General features: G+C 41.0%; 1 protein-coding gene across 4 annotated transcripts in view; it reads right to left on the reverse strand.

Annotated features, from left to right (window-relative positions):
- LOC120565191 (phospholipid-transporting ATPase ABCA1-like) overlaps window positions 1-18727 on the reverse strand; it is a 43675-nt gene that overhangs the window by 3596 nt on the left and 21352 nt on the right. For 3 of the 4 annotated variants that reach the window (XM_039810701.1, XM_039810710.1, XM_039810692.1), the window contains exons 9-48: window positions 17426-17669; window positions 17159-17298; window positions 16944-17060; window positions 15096-15290; window positions 13223-13431; window positions 12949-13125; window positions 12637-12859; window positions 12125-12346; window positions 11820-12024; window positions 11574-11687; window positions 10860-11034; window positions 10575-10706; window positions 10344-10483; window positions 10100-10237; window positions 9217-9446; window positions 9016-9088; window positions 8681-8883; window positions 8465-8516; window positions 8166-8279; window positions 7755-7903; window positions 7467-7591; window positions 6847-6945; window positions 6485-6674; window positions 6271-6365; window positions 6133-6165; window positions 5707-5812; window positions 5351-5425; window positions 4868-5037; window positions 4576-4753; window positions 4297-4412; window positions 4048-4192; window positions 3799-3922; window positions 3543-3672; window positions 3170-3353; window positions 2850-2956; window positions 2402-2543; window positions 2007-2141; window positions 1770-1873; window positions 1551-1643; window positions 778-1021 (exon numbers count right to left, since the gene is read on the reverse strand). In XM_039810701.1, the coding sequence (XP_039666635.1) occupies window positions 778-1021; window positions 1551-1643; window positions 1770-1873; window positions 2007-2141; window positions 2402-2543; window positions 2850-2956; window positions 3170-3353; window positions 3543-3672; window positions 3799-3922; window positions 4048-4192; window positions 4297-4412; window positions 4576-4753; window positions 4868-5037; window positions 5351-5425; window positions 5707-5812; window positions 6133-6165; window positions 6271-6365; window positions 6485-6674; window positions 6847-6945; window positions 7467-7591; window positions 7755-7903; window positions 8166-8279; window positions 8465-8516; window positions 8681-8883; window positions 9016-9088; window positions 9217-9446; window positions 10100-10237; window positions 10344-10483; window positions 10575-10706; window positions 10860-11034; window positions 11574-11687; window positions 11820-12024; window positions 12125-12346; window positions 12637-12859; window positions 12949-13125; window positions 13223-13431; window positions 15096-15290; window positions 16944-17060; window positions 17159-17298; window positions 17426-17669 (5847 nt within the window). The remainder of the gene's footprint in view (window positions 1-777; window positions 1022-1550; window positions 1644-1769; window positions 1874-2006; window positions 2142-2401; window positions 2544-2849; window positions 2957-3169; window positions 3354-3542; window positions 3673-3798; window positions 3923-4047; window positions 4193-4296; window positions 4413-4575; window positions 4754-4867; window positions 5038-5350; window positions 5426-5706; window positions 5813-6132; window positions 6166-6270; window positions 6366-6484; window positions 6675-6846; window positions 6946-7466; window positions 7592-7754; window positions 7904-8165; window positions 8280-8464; window positions 8517-8680; window positions 8884-9015; window positions 9089-9216; window positions 9447-10099; window positions 10238-10343; window positions 10484-10574; window positions 10707-10859; window positions 11035-11573; window positions 11688-11819; window positions 12025-12124; window positions 12347-12636; window positions 12860-12948; window positions 13126-13222; window positions 13432-15095; window positions 15291-16943; window positions 17061-17158; window positions 17299-17425; window positions 17670-18727) is intronic. The other variant, XM_039810721.1, reaches the window with a different exon arrangement.

Here is an 18727-nt window from a genome sequence, read left to right on the forward strand (position 1 = left end):
TGCTTACGAGAATACTTTGATTAGTTGGTGGAAGTAATTACACATGAATGAGCACATATTTGTGAAAGAACAAAGGGGATTTTGCTAAGAATCAACTAAAAAAATTACACAATGTAGGTTTAAATTCAAGAGGGCCAACAGTATCATCATGCAATGCCAGATGTGCCTGAACTGGCCGCATTCAATAACTCCACATCTAATCTGCGGAAGCATGTTTTGGTAAGTATTTGTTCATTGGTACTTCAAACAAAGTTTTCATGACTAATAGCAAATTGCCAATTAGCAAAACAACATGTTTCGTGGCATTGCTAATTTTTGTCTAGCACTAGCAACCTGATTGTTTGAAAACGTTTTATAGGATGGTCTGAACTAAAATTGCACATTATACCTTAAATGTCTTAAATGTCAACAATGTGTGACATGTGTTATGTTGTTATTGCATGTGTATACATTTGTATAAATGTTTATACATTGGTATAGATTTTTCTTTAATTAAAAACAAAATAGTTTTGGATTTATGACCCCTTGTCCTATTTTCACTACATGGGAAAGATCCCCCCCGCACCGTTTTTTTATTTTTTTATTTAACTAAGTAACTTTTACTTAAAGTACATTTGAAATGAGCTACTTATTACTTTTACTTGAATATTTTTTTTCAGATAGGTAATTTCACATGTACTTGAGTAATATTTCATCAAAGTATTGGTACTTTTACTTGAGTACAATATTTTAGTACTTTTTCCACCTCTGGTGAGAGCCGTGGGTGCACTTCCTTACTTGGTCTAAAGTTGTCTGTGAGACGGAGTAGTCCTCTATGCTGAGGGCCTCCTTGTTCTGTGAGAGCAGGGAGAAGATGCGGGCGAGGGAGGTGAGGGAGGTGGGCAGCTGGTACTGCAGCATGTTGCGGTGTTTCTCCTTCAGTGTGCTGCCAGGCAGCTCCCGCTCGATGAACTCCATCGCCGGCCGAAGGTCTGGGTCTGGGCCAGCCACCCGCAGGATGATGGTGTAGCCATCACCGAACCTGTTAAGAATGCAACGGAGCACATTTCACTCAAGTGAACTGTTTAAGTTAGGGATCTTCAACAGGGGATCCCATACACCTAGGGGGGTCCTCAGAGGTTTTTTTTTAAGTCTTAACATGAATCCAACATATTATTAGGAAATATAAATCCCCACTGCTGACTGGCCTATAGTCAAGGTAGTCACTAAGGCCATCCACAGATGTGTGCCACATGTATGTTTAACATTATTTATAAAATCAACCCAACAATTATTAGGCTATTTGAAAAGCGTAGTATTCTATGGAAAACAATGTATGTATAAAGGCTTTAGGCTGCCCTACAAGTTATTGTATGCCTAATTTAAACTTCATTTTATAAAATATATGTAATAGGGGGTCCCTGCTGCTTCTCTCTTTCAGTTAACTGGTCCTTGGCTTAAAAAACGTTAAAGACCCCTGGTTTAAGTGACAACCTAGGGGAAAACTGTTATTCTTTCAGTTCTTATATGTGTGAGCTTTTGTGAAATACTATTCTGGCATGGGTTCCCACCTGTTTTTGAGGTGCTGCACACTGCCCAGACAGCGGAACCTGCCGTTGACCATGATGGCCATTCTGGTGCAAAGTGCTTCACACTCCTCCATGCTGCAAAAACACACAGGAACACACCAGGATGAGGTTAGTCATGTTGAGGTAAATATGTAAATACATTTTTTTTTAACTGTATAGTTCGGTTAATTGAATAGATATAATTCAGACGCCGAGTCTAACCTGTGAGAGGTCAGGACTACAGATCGTCCCTCTTTGATGATGCTCAGGATTGCGTTCCACAGAGCACGACGTGCTTTAGGATCCATGCCTGTGGTTGGTTCATCCTGTAAACAGGAAACAACAAATAATCAGCTGCTGCTACAAGGTACTGTTGAAAACACAATCCACTGTCTTCAGGAACTTCTCGGTCACCCAATTCAGAAGTATTTTGTGTATGTTCGAAGATGTTCTACTGACCAGAAAGACTACAGGTGGTCCTCCTATGAGAGCGATGGCAGTGGACAGTTTCCTCATGTTTCCTCCACTGTAGCTGCCCGCTGACTTGTCCACATATTTGACCAAGCCCAGCTTCCGGATGCCCCACTCTGCCACCTAGTAGACAGGATAAGGTTTTCATGAGGGTCAACCATTTTCTTTTTCTTTTTGCACATACATAAAAACTGATAATTATATAGTCTGTTTGTTTATTTGTATAGACCGATATCCCAAATAATGCCTCAGTGGACTACAAAAATAGACAAAACAAGAAGTCTTACATAATAAAATACCAATACAACAGGACCAATACAACATGTCATAGTAAATACAGTAGGCCCATGTATGTGTGTTCATGTATTTTGTTTGTTGCTGACCTCACAGACTTCCTTCTCAGGCACTCCTCTCAGGATGGCGTAAAACTCGAGGTGCTCTCTGCCGGTCAGCAGGTCGTTGATGGCATCAAACTGAGGACAGTAGCCCATGTTCTGATGCACCTCATGTATCTCTGTAGTTACACTGGAGTGAGATAAACGTATAAAGAAGAGTTTAATTAATTTTTATAGAAAGCAACAACATTTTTTTTTTTACATATTTTAAACAAAATGTTGCCTTGTATCACATCTTTTCTCACAAAAGAAAGAAAGCTGATTTGATTCACAGTGCAAATCAGATTGTTTCATAGAGTTTGGTTTAATTAGATCATTGATGTTAAGAATATATTATTGTGACTACTATTTCTTGCCAGCTAGGCAGGCTAAATAAACTAGCGGAATAATAGAAAGATCGGATGTAGTGTATGTTTTGAGGTAAGATGTGTCTTACCTCTTGCCAGCCAGGAAGGCCTCTCCACCGGTGACCAGAGAGTCTCCCGTCAGCATTTTAAAGGTGCTGGTTTTCCCTGCGCCATTCACTCCCAGCAAACCAAAGCACTGCAGGAAAAGTGGGACAACATCAACATCGGGACACAGTATGTTTATTTTTCACAGGAATACTATAGAGTCTTATCTTTATCTTGCACATTTGTTGTATCGGCTGATCATGCTGTATCATCCTCTTGCAAAAAATAATTTTCACAAACTGTTTATCTGTAGGCTACTGAAGAAAGCTTAGAATAATGTTTGTATATCTTGTCTGTATTTTACCTCTCCAGGGGGGATGCCAACACACAGCCGGTCCACTGCTGGCTTTTGTTTCCTCTTGTAAATCTTGGTGAGCTGTCTGAGCTCCAGGATGTCTGACTGTCCTCCTCCGCTCAGGATCCTCTGTCGCTCTCTGGCCACATCCTCATCTTCTTCCCCAATAGGCTTCAGATGACTGGTGGACGACCTGGAAGGGCCACAGGCAACACAGGGAGGAGAGGTCACATTCAATCCTTCACCCAGAAGGGAATTCAAATCACTGTTTTGTTGTGAAGTCGTAGTTATGCATACAGTGTTATAAGGAAAACTCTGGAGGAGTGTTTTTGTGTGAGTTACATTCTGACAGATCACATGATGTATTGAAGGTTTCACCCACCTGGCCTTGAAGAAGAAGTGGTACTGAATAAGGACGGTGATGCCGAAGAAGATTACGCCCTCTATGGCCATTGCAAACAGGTTCTTTCCCACCATGTCCCAGGCCAGAGGGGAGCGGAATCGGTTTTCCCCTGTAGAGAGCCAACCAGAACCAGAGAACATTTAAAGACGCTTAGAAAATGTACATTTACTTCCCTTCCCAAAAAAAAAAAATAAGGATACATTTGCGGTAGTTTGTAAAGGTCTGCTATAATTACCAAATCTCTCCAGAGCGTCGGCCATTGCCTGATTCTTCACCATGTCGATCAGTCCTCTGCCCAGACAGAAGTGAGGGAAGATGAGGAACACGTTCTTCAGGATGTCGTTGATGCCACCGACTTCCTGAAATAGGAATAAAGTCAATATATAACAGTTAATATTCAATCGTGAGAGGTAAAGCATCCAATCGATCAATCTACTGCTACTCCTAACTATCTGAATAAATATGACTTGGAGACATTATTTACATTGCTTCCAAACAGCTCCAGGACAAATGTGGAGACACTGCCGTTGATTCCTATCAGGATGTTGACGCTGGTCAAAACCACGTAGGCCGTGCTGGGGATCTTAAAGAAGAACGAGGCTGGGTACATCAGAGGGGTGATCGACCATCTGGAAAAGAGATACAAAGATCATTTTAGATGAGGGGAGGTTAGAGAATTAGAAAAAATAAAGAAAAGTAGTGCCAAAACAACTTGAATGTGTGTCAAATTTACCCGTAGAGCAGCAGCAGCAGTGCCAGCACAGGCAGATTGGTGGAGGAGACGTAGGCGTCTTGTTGGAAACAAATGAAGATAATGATGACCAGCGTGGCTGGGACGATGTAGTTGCACTGTGAGAAAGGAAGAGGGTGAAAAAAGGGCTTCAGTTAATTTGATCATGAAAATAACTGCATTATTTTCTTTGTTTTATTTGGACTTTGCTCTCGTGATATTTAATATAGTTTGGAGGGGAGCCAATAGGGCCAAGGGTCCAGCTCGACTGAAATATCTTACCATATCCCAGACAAAGTTGGCCAGCCAATAGAGCAAAGGCTGCACTCCGCTGATGAACTGCAAGTGTTTAGCCTTGTTCACTCTCTCCTGGATGAGGAAAACAACAAAACTGGCAGGGACAAAGGACATGGCGAAGATCACGCAGATGGAAACCAGCACATCTACTGATGTCGTCATCCTGAGAGAGGGAGAACAGAGCAACAGAAGAAGTGAGAATGATAAGTGATGTGTCTTAGAAGATCAAACAGATGTTTTTTTTTAAGTGCACCCCCGTATTAACAGTAATACTCACAATGCGACCTGTGACAGCTGCTCCTTGGTGAGGTTGAGCGGATGATTGGAGGCAGTAATGCCAAACTTTGTAGGGTCTTGGCCAGCTTGCAGACTTGCCCGCAAGATGCCGTTGTTCAAGACATTGAGAAAAGAACCGATGCTGTGCCAGCCCTTGTTGTTGAACCAGATCTGGAAATAGAGAGAAAGACAAATGATACAAATGAAGAGTATACACAGTATATTGTAATTCATGAATAGAACAGCAACAACAAAAACAAAGGGGAAAGACGTTTATCAGCAGTGTGGAGTTAAAGCCGTGCATCTTATAATCTGCCACAAAGCAGAAATCAATTAGTATGCAATCAAACCCCACAATAGGAATAGAGTGAATGAAGCATATTGTGTCTATGTTGAAGAATATGGCGAGGGAAGCTTGAAGGAAACCTACAGAGCCACGTGTTGTTGTATAACCACTGGCGTGTGTGTGTGTGCACGTGCTAACCTTGACGTTATTCTTAGTGTCCAATCCTTGGATAAAATTGGAGAGACTGCTAAAGAAACGATCCGCTGCAGTTCCCTGGAGGGTGGGAGAGGCAGAGAGAGAGAGAGAAAGAGGGTGGGAGAAGGAGAACGTCTTCTTTAGCACATGGGTAACCTGAAACTGTTCAAACCGGCAGTAATACAAGTCTATCCAGTCTAGCTCCAATACAGTTGTAATTATTAAAAACAGAAACATGTGCAGTTAGTGTCTTAACCTGACTAACTGAACCCACAGTAGTAAGATTTACCACATTAGTGTTTTCTTGCGTATTAGTTTAGTGCAGTTTGAAAAAACAATACTGTAAGGAAATAGCTTACTCTCTCAAGATGGAAACGTCTCCTCAGTTGAATGATCGCATCATCAATTTCATCTGTGTGGGACATAAGCTGAGAACTCCTGGCGCCCAACGAGAAGCCACCGTATCTGTTTAGAGAACAATCATTTTTAGGCCACGCAGCTTTATTTGTATAGCACATTTCAGCAACAATTCAAAGTGATTTACATACAACATTAAAGAGCAGTTAAAAACATCTGTTAAAGAGAATATAAACACAGCTAAAATAGAATAAGATGGGTATGAAATACAAGAGTACAAGTTACAGTGCAGTGTAAGAAATGAACAACTTAAAAGTCTTCGGCATTGATTTTTTTTTTTTATATCAGCGAAGGACACAGCAGAGAGGCACTCAGGTCAATATTATATCGACAAATAAGCTCAAGATGGATCATGTCTGATTATGTACCTGAACTCGTTGACCAAAATCTTGTTCTTCAGACTGAAAGAGAAAAAGAAAACATGACTCAAAGTCAGTAAAAGATAACAACGAAGCAAGAATTAGAACTAATTTAAATGTGTCACACAAATGTAAGGCGAGTGTTACCTCTTGCCAATGATCTGAGCGTAGGTTTTAACAAGATAGTCTGAGATGTTTCTGCCAGTCAAATTCTGAAGAGTGTCTTGGTCGCTGATCTTCATCTACACAGACAAAACATTGAATTAACATTATTTTGTGCGCGTATTTGGTCTTTACCTTTGTAATTTTTGGATTGATTAACACTTTAGTTTTGACTTTCTAATTGTTTGGTGTCACCAACCTGTGGTGGTTGAAGTCCCCCAGCGCCAGCAGGACACTCCGGAAGCATCCTCTTGCGTCCTCCACAGCTGCACTCACACATGGGAGAGGGATTCTCCATGGACCAGTTGCCATTGGCGAACATGTCCTTCACACTTTGAGAGACTTCCGGGACCGACCACTCATCTTCAACTGCTGTGCAGGGAGTGTCCCTGGAGCACAGAAATAGACACGTTTTTATTTAACTCCAAATCTCCATTTTATGTGCCTGTGCAGACTACCATATTTGTGTTTTTACTAAAACTGCATGCAGAGCTACTGTAGATCTACCGTTTGTATTTTTATATTGCTAAATGTATGTTCACTTTTCTTCTCAAAACTCACTGTATGGGTTGTCCTTCCATGCAGTGTCTTCCAAATCCTGGGTTTTCTGTCAGAGCTCCCAGTATTTTGTTGATGTGAGGGTCCTCAGGCATGTCATTACTACAAAGACACAGAAAACCCATTGCCTTTAATATTAGATAGCATTTATTAACTGTCTTAATGTGGAAATACACAAACAAATCATCACAAACAAATGATGTTTAACTATCAGTTTAAATGAATTATGATGTACAGCTGCTATCATTGTGTTAAGACTGATGACAGGTTCAAACATCGGGACATGTCTACTAATAATAGATTGACATTTAAAATAGCTTTATCATCAATTTATGACACCACAACTCTTTGAAACCTGTATTTTGAGTTTCACAGTTAATTCACAATAGCTGTGGGTAAAATAAACGTCCTTACAACTGTGTTCAGCGCAGATTTAATTAGAAAATGTCCTTTTTTGTTTCTTTTGGAAGAGAATGCTTTGATTAAGGTGAATTGAGGATTAAAAAAATACAAAAAATTTATAGAATGAGCAGAAATATCTTTTTTGTACAAGAGCTATTAGATCTATATTGATGACAAGGAGAAAAATGCAATTTTTCCAGACATAAAGAACGATATCTCACCTGATGAAGGTAAACTGTTCTCCATACATGCTGTGATCCAGAACCAGACTTGGGTACTTTCCAAATGGAGGGACAATCAGACTGAACACCAGGGCAATACACACAAACACAGCCGGAAGAACAATCTGAAAAACAACGATACGATGATTTATTATAACAAACACGCATGGAAACACACCTCAGAACTATTGCTTCATTCTAAGAGGCATGGTTGATGCAACGGAGAAAGATCTACATTGACTACCTGTATATTTACAGTACGTGAATATGAAAATAGCATCATTGTACCTGAGCAAAGAAGCCTTTCCTGGAGCGCCGAGCGTAGAGGAACCGTTTCCAGAGTAGCGCAACAAACTGCTGTCTCTTCAGACTCCAGCCTTTGACCTGGTATGAGCCTTTGCCATCTGTTCCACTGAGCCAGTCGGTCTCACGGGATTCTGGACACAGACAACCCGATACAAATGAGCAAACTTGTCTGTGTCCTGATTTAGTAATATTCCTAATAAGTTGTTAGTAAGAACGTTGCAGCATAAATGTAGTTCTTTAAACAGAAACTTTTTCTCCATTAAAAAAACTTATGTTTCCTAATTTTCTATGTGGCGAAATACAACTTGGTGCAAAGACAACAAAGAGCAAAAGCAATGATAGCAACAAAACCATTGCTATCATTGCACTGCATGCTGGGTAGTGCAGTTCTACCTGGGTCACCTTCAGAGTCGTTGAAATCAAAGTCGTCCTCAGTGAAGGGCTTCAGACAACTCTGGTGGTCTCCAAATGCATGATGGCGACGAATCCTGGTCGGCACGACTCCATCTGCAGCCACACGAGGGTCAACATGGTCATTTAAACTATTCAAGTCTTCTGTTTTGTTTAAAGATCACTCCCGCAATTTTCCAATAACCTAAAAGCAATTACTGATTCTACTAATATTTGTCCAAAACATGGGCGTGTTAGGTGTGGAAATGCAGTGAAACTTCAAAATGCATCATGGATCTCACCTGATAGCTCAACAGCATCCACTCCACTGTCCTCAGCCACTTTCAAGAAAATCTGCAGAGTTTGAAGACACGCGATTAAAACATTAACAGAAGCATGTAAACAATAAATAAAACAGAACAAAAAAGCCATCCACACAAAGTATATTTTACATGAGTTTTATTCTACTTTTTAAAGTGTTTACTATGAAAGGTGTGTAAGCTCTTTCTGCTCCTTACCTCCTCCAGGGTGGTATCAGATATTCCGTAGCTAGATATTCCCAGGTCGGTGAGTCGGTCATCTAGCTCGTGGAAGAGCTCTACAAAGGCTCCATCTTTAGCTGACTGGTAGGGCAAGACATAGGTGATTTCGTGGCCAAGGTCCTCAACCAGGCGAGCCTCGTGGACGTGCTTGAATATCAAGTTGGAGATGAGGGACACATCTATAGGGAAGAAATCGGTAGAAAGAGGTTGGTGAGAGGGAATGGTAAAACATTAACATCTTATATGCCTTGCAAAGTTTATTTCAAAGGAATAGATGTGTCACCATTTAAAGTAGCCCATTCAGTTCTTACCAATAGTGGTGGTTTCACTCTCTGGTTCACTACCAAGACCGGCATCTGAACTGCTCTCTGATACACTGTCCTCCTGAACCGAAGACAAAGAGGGTAAACAGTTAAGTATTTTTTTTTTTTTAAATCTCTTTAACAACACTGGAAGTGAGACTACATATCTTGTATCTGTTAAGAACACGTTCTCTGTAACATCTTTCTTACCTTCCCGGCCTTCTTGCTGTAGGAGACGGTGCTGGCAGAATTCCTGCAGGACTGAAGTGTTAAGTCGTAGTCTCTCTTGACCAGCGTCAGGTAGTAGCCCGTGCCCAGATGGGTCTTCAGGAAGAGCGAGGAGCCTACGCAGCACAGCTTGCCGTGGGAAATGATGGCGATGCGGTCCCCCAGGATGTCAGCCTCGTCCATGTGATGAGTGGAAAGGATGATGGTGCGGCCTGACAGAGGAACAGAGGGACAAACACATTAAGCTTACAAACTACAGAATTACATATAAAGTCACAGAACATTTTATTTTAATTTAATCTTTATTTGACAGGGACAGTGGATATTAATAAACATGTCTGTAAATATGCCAGAATTAGCCAAAAGGCTAGTTTTCATCTGCAGTCCCTGGCAAGATGTTACAATAGGCTCCCTAAAAAACAATGATAGGCATCCTAACATGAGCACAACATTAAAAATGTAAATATAAATACATGTGCACTAGATAAAATCACATTACATTCTTGTATTGTATACAACAACTAAAATCACATTTCAATATAGTTTAAAAAAAAACACCAACATCAACATAATTAGATCAATCTATAGCCTATATAAACCAGACAAAATGAATATAAAAATATTAAAACAACACTATGTAACTTTTAGCCCTACAGGTTGTCTCAATGGAACTACAACTTGCGCTACCCGACGCGAGTTGTAAGTTCCAATAAGACAACCTGTAGGGGGACCGTCCCCCTACAGTTTGTCTCATTGGAACTACAGCTGCAGCTAAAAGTTACATAGGGTTGCTTTAATATTCATTATTTAAAAAGAATGATTAACTACTGTTACTGACTAAGCACCAACAATCAGTTGTATTTACCTGGTCTGTATTTAAGCAGCAGGTCCCAGATGCCCCTGCGTGCGTATGGATCGACCCCGGCAGTAGGTTCATCCAGGATCACAACCTTGGAGCCCCCGACAAAAGCCAGGGCCACTGACAGCTTCCTCTGCATCCCTCCTACAAAGACAACATGAAGAAAAAGTCAATATGACTAATGTAAAACATCTCTGATATTACTTGTGAATAGACTAAAAGGTAAAAAAAAAAAATTTTAATAACTGACCAGACAGCGTGCTGGTGAGAGACTTTCGTTTGTGAGGCAGTCCGACATCGTTCAAAATTTGCTCTGTCTCAGCCTTCACCTTCTCCTCCGGCAGTCCCTTCAGACGGGCGTAGAACCAGATGTGTTCCTCCACCGTCAGCCTGGGTTACAGCAAACCAAGAAATCACACAATTACCAAAACACAAGAGGGCAAGTGTGCAAAGAATTCAGTTCTTGATGCTGAATACATACATGCTGAAAAGTACGTTGTGCTGGGGACAGACGCCCAGATTCTGCCGGACAGCGCTTAGTTCACTGCGGATGTCCTTGCCGTGGATATAGGCTGTGCCAGATGTGGGTGGAAACAATCCCGTCAGTATTGACCTATCAGAAAGCAGGCAGGAACACAACAGTCACCATCAATTGCCATCTCAACTGAGTAGATTTAAAAAATCTTTTAACTAGTTTCAGATGCTCAGCTCGGTTAAATTTAGGATTATTGTAGAATCCCTGCAGAGAACATGTGTATCATCTTACATAGTTGTGGTCTTGCCAGCTCCATTGTGACCGAGGAAGGAGGTTATCTGTCCCTTATAGAACCTCAGGGACAGTCCGTCTACAGCCAGCTTTTTTCCATGGCTGTAGACCTTCACCAGATTCTCGATGTAAACACCGGGCTCGATGTGGCTCGGCTCCTCCTCAATACACACAGCTGAGGACGAGGACAAAAGCATTTTAGCAATAACATAAAGGAGGTTTGAAAAGATACATAGAGGTAGGGATCATCCATCTGCACTTTAAAGACTTCTTTTGAGAAAATAAGTGACAATTCTGGAATATTGAACCTCATCTCTAGCTACCTGAATGAGGGACATGGTGTTTAAAAAGCCTGCAGTTCTTTACAATGTTCTCTGTGCCTCTGGGGCTCAGCCAGCCACAGCTGCAAAATCTGAATGCTTTGTTGATATTTATTTAGTTTCTTTTCCGTTTGAATGAAGTGTGCTTTATGATGAGTAAACAGGGTAATTATTCTAGTCTTGCTTGGTGAAAGAGACAAGAGAACTTGCATTCTTAGTCAATATAGCACACACTCTGGATTTGTTTTCTCAGTGGATTACATATACCATTAGTACTGATTGGACATCCAAATTAAAGGTGGCAAATTTTCCCTTAATGGTTTATTTACTGAAAATTCCTCCCTAAAGAAACTGTGACAAAATAAATAATGATAATAATGATAATGATTTGTACCTTCAGCGTTGCCCTTCTTTGACAGAGGGGTGGAGATGTTGTTATTCTCTTTCTCTCCACACCAGTACGACTTAGTGAAAGGGAAATACCAAGGCCTGGGGATCCCATACTGACCTGGAAAAGAGTGAATTGTTTGTTATTACTACTGTCCGCCAAAACAACCCTAACTATTATAATGTACATCATTGATTTAGCACTTTACGGGGAAAAAAAATACTACAATTGTAAACCATATCCATGACTCACCAGGGAACACATTTTCGATGTACCAGGTCATTATTCCGTAGAGCACAGCGTCAAACAGCATGAGGCTGATAGAGGTGGTCAGGTTGTAACTGTCTTCCTCCAGAGGGCTGGCCAGCAGGTTCGACCACTGGATACCCACTCCTTGCTCCTCAAACAGGGCAAAGTACTCACAGCCAAAACCAAAAGCCACCGGAGACAGCAGACTCTGTGAGAAGAATAGAAAAGCCAGAGTTTAGCTCTCAAAACAAAAGATTGAGTATTCATGTCTGTATTCAAATGTGTATTATTCAATTTCTTCTACACACCACTATAAGTTTTGCTCCAAAGCCCACGTAGTCTTGCCAGGCGACACACAGCACATAGGGCAGATAGAGCGTGAAGTATATAATGCCACCGCAGGCGGCTGCCAAGTTGGCACGAGAGAACAGGGTACTGATGAGGAAACACTGCATGATGGTAACAATGCCGAAGGATCCAAGGAAAAGAAACACCACGCCTGGGTCACTGTATGGCAGCAGGCTTCCCATCTGAGAAGTGTAGAAAGGGGGGGAAGAGATAGAAAATGAAATAGTTTCCTTGTTACAGCAGTATGATATAACTTGTTTTCCACAATTTGATGACATTTCTAGACAATGAAGTCCTCTGTGATCATGGAAAAACAGAGTGACTATCAAGTTAAATGTTGAGTATAAACATGATGAATGTGATTATGTTCACTTGTTTTCTATAATTTGCTGACATTCCTGCATGATGACAAAGTGTATTTAATGCATGCATGTGTGTGTGTGTGTGTGTGTGTGTCTGTGGCAACACCAACCTTCAACAACATCACCAACAAGCCGGCGCTGATCAGGAGCGGGATTAGACTGCTGATGAACCAGCTGAGCCACAGGGTGCCGTTGTTCAGTCCCATGATCCTCATGGTCTCTCTGAGCCGGGCCTCCTTCTCGTACACCACGCCCTTGATGATGATGGCTACTGAGTACATCCATGCCAGGGTCATGAAGAGAGGCATTGACCGACTCATCACCCGCAGGAAACTGAAAAAAGTGAACAAAATTAGTTACACACATTTTAGACTAACTGTACAGTTAAACATGCAAATAGTGTTATTACTTTGGTCACTTACATGTCATCGACATAGCAGGGGTAGGGCATCTGCTGAATGTAGATGCCTGTCTTCTCTTTGGTGCCAGTGATGGCTCTGATGATTCCACGCTCAATGATGTCCTGCAGGTAAGAAAATCCGCCCCAGACGTACCGAAGGTCCTCAAAGGGGTCTGCCCTGGGACCGGGGTCCCAATAGCTGCAAAGCAAGATGAAAATCAGTAAAGCTCATAAAAAAACATAGGAATTTGCAAAGGGTTCTGCAATTAAATAACACTTGGGGCACAGCTTCTTACCCATCTTTAATCTTGTTTGTCCTCTCCACATTATCAATGTCCATGCGGATCTTATAGTTTACGTTGGGAGGCAAGTCAGCGCTGTTGCTATGGGTGATGTCAGGAAACACAATTCCAGCCCAGAACTTCTGGTTGTTCAGAAGACCCATGGACTTGTTGACCAGCCTCTCCTCGTTAGCTACTGGCTCCAGCTTGTCCAGGTTCACACACTGAAAAGGAAAAGAGATGGGTTATGACATATTTTACTATGACAGTTTGACTAGGAATGAAGATGCATTTGCATGAGGTGTTTTTTGGGTCCAAATGGTGTATGACGGTCTGTGTCACCTAGTTAAAGAAGGATGGAACAAGAAAACATGCCTGAAATTACAGCTTTGCAGAAGTAAAATAGTCTCACGATATATCTCGAACAGCTGAATGTCCTATTTGCAAGTTGTTCTAATAAAGAGCATCTCCTAAGTACGTTAAATGTTAATGTAAAATTGTCTTAATGGTAAGCTTCTCATTATAATAATCAGAACCCTACCAGGCTGTTGGACTTTTCACAGCTCCAAACAAACTAACCCACAAAAATCATAAAAATCCCTGCTTACAAAAATGACATGCTTACCTCACAAACACCACTGACAAGTTGATAATTACAATGAACCCTATACCCTATTACTCAAACTCATGTGCCTCGGTTAGACACTGAGTAACCACACCAGAGTTGTTTGGCTGATTTGTTGAGACCTCCTACAGATTAGCCTCTCACATAGCTGGCATAACCTGATTTATACCTTGTTGCCTCATACTGTGTGAGAAGCCAATGAGTTCAGAAAGCATAAGAAAAATATGTGTGAGCGTGAGCACCCCTAATACTGCAGGTATTACAGACATGTATGTTCGTGTAAGGCCTTGACATAGTTTTTGGCGCAAGGAATGTCAGTTTACACACATGTTCTGATCTCCTCTAAGGTTGAGACACAGTCAGTAGGTCAGTGAGTTGTTTGCAGTGTTGCTAGTTAAATAATATGTGATACCTAATGTACCTTAAGTTTAAAATTCCCTCTTTTTTAAATTAGTATTGTGTTTATGCATTTTATTGCATTATCCACATTCGTAAGAGGCGTGGAGGAGACTAAGGGGAGTCTAAGTGCAGGAGGTGGATTTAAACCCACAATAATCATTTATCATCAATTGTTTGCATCATCAGTCTATAGAATGGAAAACATCATTACTTATTTAACTCATCTTAACATTATATATCAGAGGTACATCACAAGGCTATTAGTTCACATTTACTACTGAACCGTGATGTTTATTTTATAGACATCCCACTGAAGAAATTTCCTGACATAGATAAGTAAACGTTAAAAACATTAAAATTCACGAGAGCACGAACATTGATTAACATTTGGCAGGAGTTTAGGGTTTTTTATGACTTAAGCTTGGCTTGGCTCTGGCATACTGACCCAATACGCAGAGACAGGGAGCAGTGACACACTGATTTGATTTGGTGAGGGAAGGAAAGGGAAAGAACATTTGATTTCAAGGCTTTAATAGTTGTGCCTGGATCTAAATGCAGTTAAAAGTGCATTAAAAAACAATGGAAGATTTTATAATGTGATGACCTTTTTGGGCAATTAGTATTTAACCTACAGTATTTCCCCACTAGGTTTTCTGTGCATCTTGACCGAAATGGCAGATACTAGATAACAGCTATTTTACAGGCACAACCTAAGACCTGTGCGAATATGGATTTATTGGCACTGTCCCTGAAAACAAGGACTGCTACGCAGCAATATAATTTCACACGTCTGCAGACTGGACTTGTACTTGAACGTTTTAGTTGCGTGTGTTGGGGTGATGCATACTGCGCTAACACACAAACCTCCATGAAGCGTGAGATGGTCTGTATGGCATGGTCAGTTTCGTTGAAGACGTCTCTCCAGGTATAGGCCGATCCTGCGGGTCTTTGGTCCTCTGAGACCTTAGACAGGAAGGCTGACACATCTGACACACGCCACTCAGTCCCACTGAGCTGGGCATTAAAGAACGCGGCACTGGCGTTATTCTGGAGCAGGGTCTGGAAAAAGGAAGGTTTAAATCGTTTATTATAGAGAGTCAATGTACAATTGCCGGCTACAAAAACCTAAAATAATGAAAAGGATACAGATAAATATTTACAGGCGGCTCAGAGTCTTCCTGTCATAAAACTTTCATTATTAAGCTAATTATTCTTGCGCCGTAAAACTGTATGTCAAACAACAGATACAAAAATAAGCAGTTGAATAATCACTGTATTCCCTTGGGCTTGTTTGGTTTTGTGACCTTTATTACTGTTGTGTGTTTGTGTGGCTTGTAACCTATTTGACTATCATTAGTCGTTTTTTGTGATCCCTGTTCCAGGCTTTTCTCAAATTCATTATCTCTATTATCACAGCCATTTTCCTTTTTCCCAGACCGAGAAAACTATTGCCTGACAGACAAAGGTTAAAAAGGCAGGGACAGCCATCTGATCAAATTCAATGTGAAGCTATTTTAGAGAATCACCATTCGCCACTAGGTGGAAGTGGTGCTTATGCAATTTACATAGGAAGAGTGGAGTTTGGGCAAAAATCTGTGAGAAAAGACAAAAACATTTCTAGTAAGGAAGAGCCATGTTATGAACTTTTTCCATCTGACATGACTTTTTTTTCCTTTTTTTTTTTAAAGAAGATGACGGTAAATGTTTTATTTCAGTGGGGTGACTGTAATTTCATACCCATTGATCTATACAGATCAAGTAGTCCTGTGGGCAAGAAAACCAACACTTGGTGTGCTTGTCCCGAGTCTTGCTTTGCTTTATGGTTTTAGACTTTATGGTTTAGATTTTAATACCACACTGAAAATGACTCTATGCTCTATATGTTTTAATTAATCAAGTTTTATGGTAGACTTTAACTCATTGGCCCTTTCGGGTGAATTATCTGTCTGTATATTAGTCTCTCATTTTTGTCGCTCTTACGTTTACCCAGCCAGTATGAAAAATTAACTTCTCTTTGCCTCAACCCACAAGATGTGGAGGATAAACAAATTTTCTTAACATTAACATTCAGAGTCAGTCAGATGCTCTAATATAGTCAGAACATGGATCCATACTACAGCAGTCTGGGTGGTGACCTCTACAGAAGATTCCAAAGTTGTATGGTCATTCCTTTGCAAGTCACGTCCGACACATAATTATGATTACGTCACAAAGACGCACAGATTTCTATCTTTAAACCCCTCATGTAAACAGGAAGAAGACTAAGAACAAGCAACAGATATCTACAACAGACAAGTTTTGGGGAAGGCACGGTCAATCTTAGCCATCCCCGACCAACCGCTCTTGGAGGAATTTGTTCTTCTCCCTTCTAGGCAGAGATACAGATTTCCCAGGGTAAAAAGCAATCGACTTAAATTTTCCTTTGTTCAAAATGCAATAAAAACGCCTCATTTGCACTGAACCTTCACTGCTCTGCTCAGAAGCACCTTATCATGGCCTCCATTTAAATGGTTTGAAACTTTAAACGAAAAGATACATACAGATATTTGGTTGTTTTCTGTCATTGTTGTGATATATGTCTCATGTCCTCCTGTATGTTGTGTTTGTGGTTTTGCCCTCTATTGCAAATCAAATTCCCCCTCGAGGGACAATAAAGTTCTGAACTGAACGCAGCTTTAATGTGTGCATGTGTTGGCAACGTATCCAACTTACCCTGATCATGTCCATTTCCTCGCCATTCTCCATGAAGTTCCAAACTTTGGGCCTCATTTCCTCCCACATCCCTCCGATGTCCCTCAGCACGCCGAACTCCTGGAAGGTCTTATTAACCTGCAACACACACACACAAACACGCTCAGTCTCATTCAATGGGGCTTCATTCATTATTCTGGTGAGGGTTTACAAAGATGAGAGGGGCCTTTTGATACCTCCTGGATGATTCTCTGTGTGGCTGGAGTATCTGGGGTGTACAGGATCTTGCCCATGAGCAGAGGCTTCAGAGCTCTCCAGATCATCCTGGAAATGGGGCTGGACTCCAGGCTCCGCATCATGTTGTTACAATAGGGAGCTGGAAAATAAACACAGAGACATTTTGAGTCTTGAACCTTGTCTGCCTATGAAAAATAAATCTGAAAAAGGTAAAAAAAAGAAAAAGAAAAAGAAAGAAGTTGTTTCAGGTAGCTTTGGACACTTACTGGAAGAGTTGTCGTAAGCTGAGAAAGGTTCACTCTCGCTGTCGTTGCCATGGTTTCCAAACAGGGCCTTGTAGTTGTTGTCTTCATACCAGTTGAGAGACTTGATTTTGAGGCCGCCTCCCTCGGGGTGTCCGCAGACGATACGTGAGACAGCCTGGTACATCTGGTTTGGAGAGTCTGTGGCATTTGCAGTTAGATACAGGATCTCCTTACGCATGTCGTTCCAACTCTTCATACTGGCAAACTGGAGGGACAGACATAGATAGAAATATTAGCATGATGGTGGATGTAAGTACGCAAGTACATGTATCATTCCAAAATCAAATGTTGATAAGCTGGAGGATGCAAATACAGACATATCTCGTAGACCCATAAAGCACATTTGAGATGACAAATATTGCCCTTAAAGAGGCTTTTCTCGATCTTAAGATTAATACATGAAGACATAAGAATAATAAAGCAGCAAACAAATATTTGCTACGTGAAGATATAGTGGAGGAATGGCGTCCTGAGCAGAAAATGAAGTCACACTCCTTTTCAACAAAGGAGAACTGTGCAGAAAATGAGTTTAGTCTGGGAATTCATGGGGATCCATGTCTCAGCTTCTACTAACAGAAAAAGGACAATCTATAATCTCTGAGTTTGAGATGTGTCACCACATCTGTGTTCAAACTTGATGTGTACATGCTTCTTCCTTCAGGGAATGTCACATGTCACATATACTGTAACTCAGTGTGAAAAGTGAAATTAATATGTCTACATTTGAAAGGCTATCATCTGTCACAGCAGAAGCAGCTTATATGAACCCTGTGTGTGTGACGCTGTAGGTTTGAAGTTATTAAAAGGTTATCATCTGCACTATGGGTGGTAGTCCAGACAGGGAAGTCAAGTGCTGCACTGCGGGGTGGAGACACTTAGCACTTAGCCGTCTGCCTGGCTAAGATAAAAATAACTGCTGTTCCCGGTCCTATCTTTCTCCCTCTGTGTGTGTGTGCGTGTGTATTTGCATTTCACTCCAGGAGAGAGGGCAGATAGCATATAACGCAGTGTTACATACATGTTTTCACATTGTTTCTTATTTAAGTATGTATGTATTGTCCTGTATTCACTGGTGTTAATAGGTTTACATCTCCAGTGTGCAGCTGCTTCTTTCTCAAATACATTCTCAATGCTGAAGGCTTGGGGTCAGTGCAGTACTGTTCACTTGTTATCACAGTGCAACATACTTTTATATTATTATAATTATAGTTCAGTATTGTTGGTAATTTCAGAAACAGGGCAATGCCTGATCATTTAGTTTTT

This window comes from Perca fluviatilis, chromosome 1 (genome assembly GCF_010015445.1).
Source record: "Perca fluviatilis chromosome 1, GENO_Pfluv_1.0, whole genome shotgun sequence".
Classification (NCBI taxonomy): domain Eukaryota; kingdom Metazoa; phylum Chordata; class Actinopteri; order Perciformes; family Percidae; genus Perca; species Perca fluviatilis.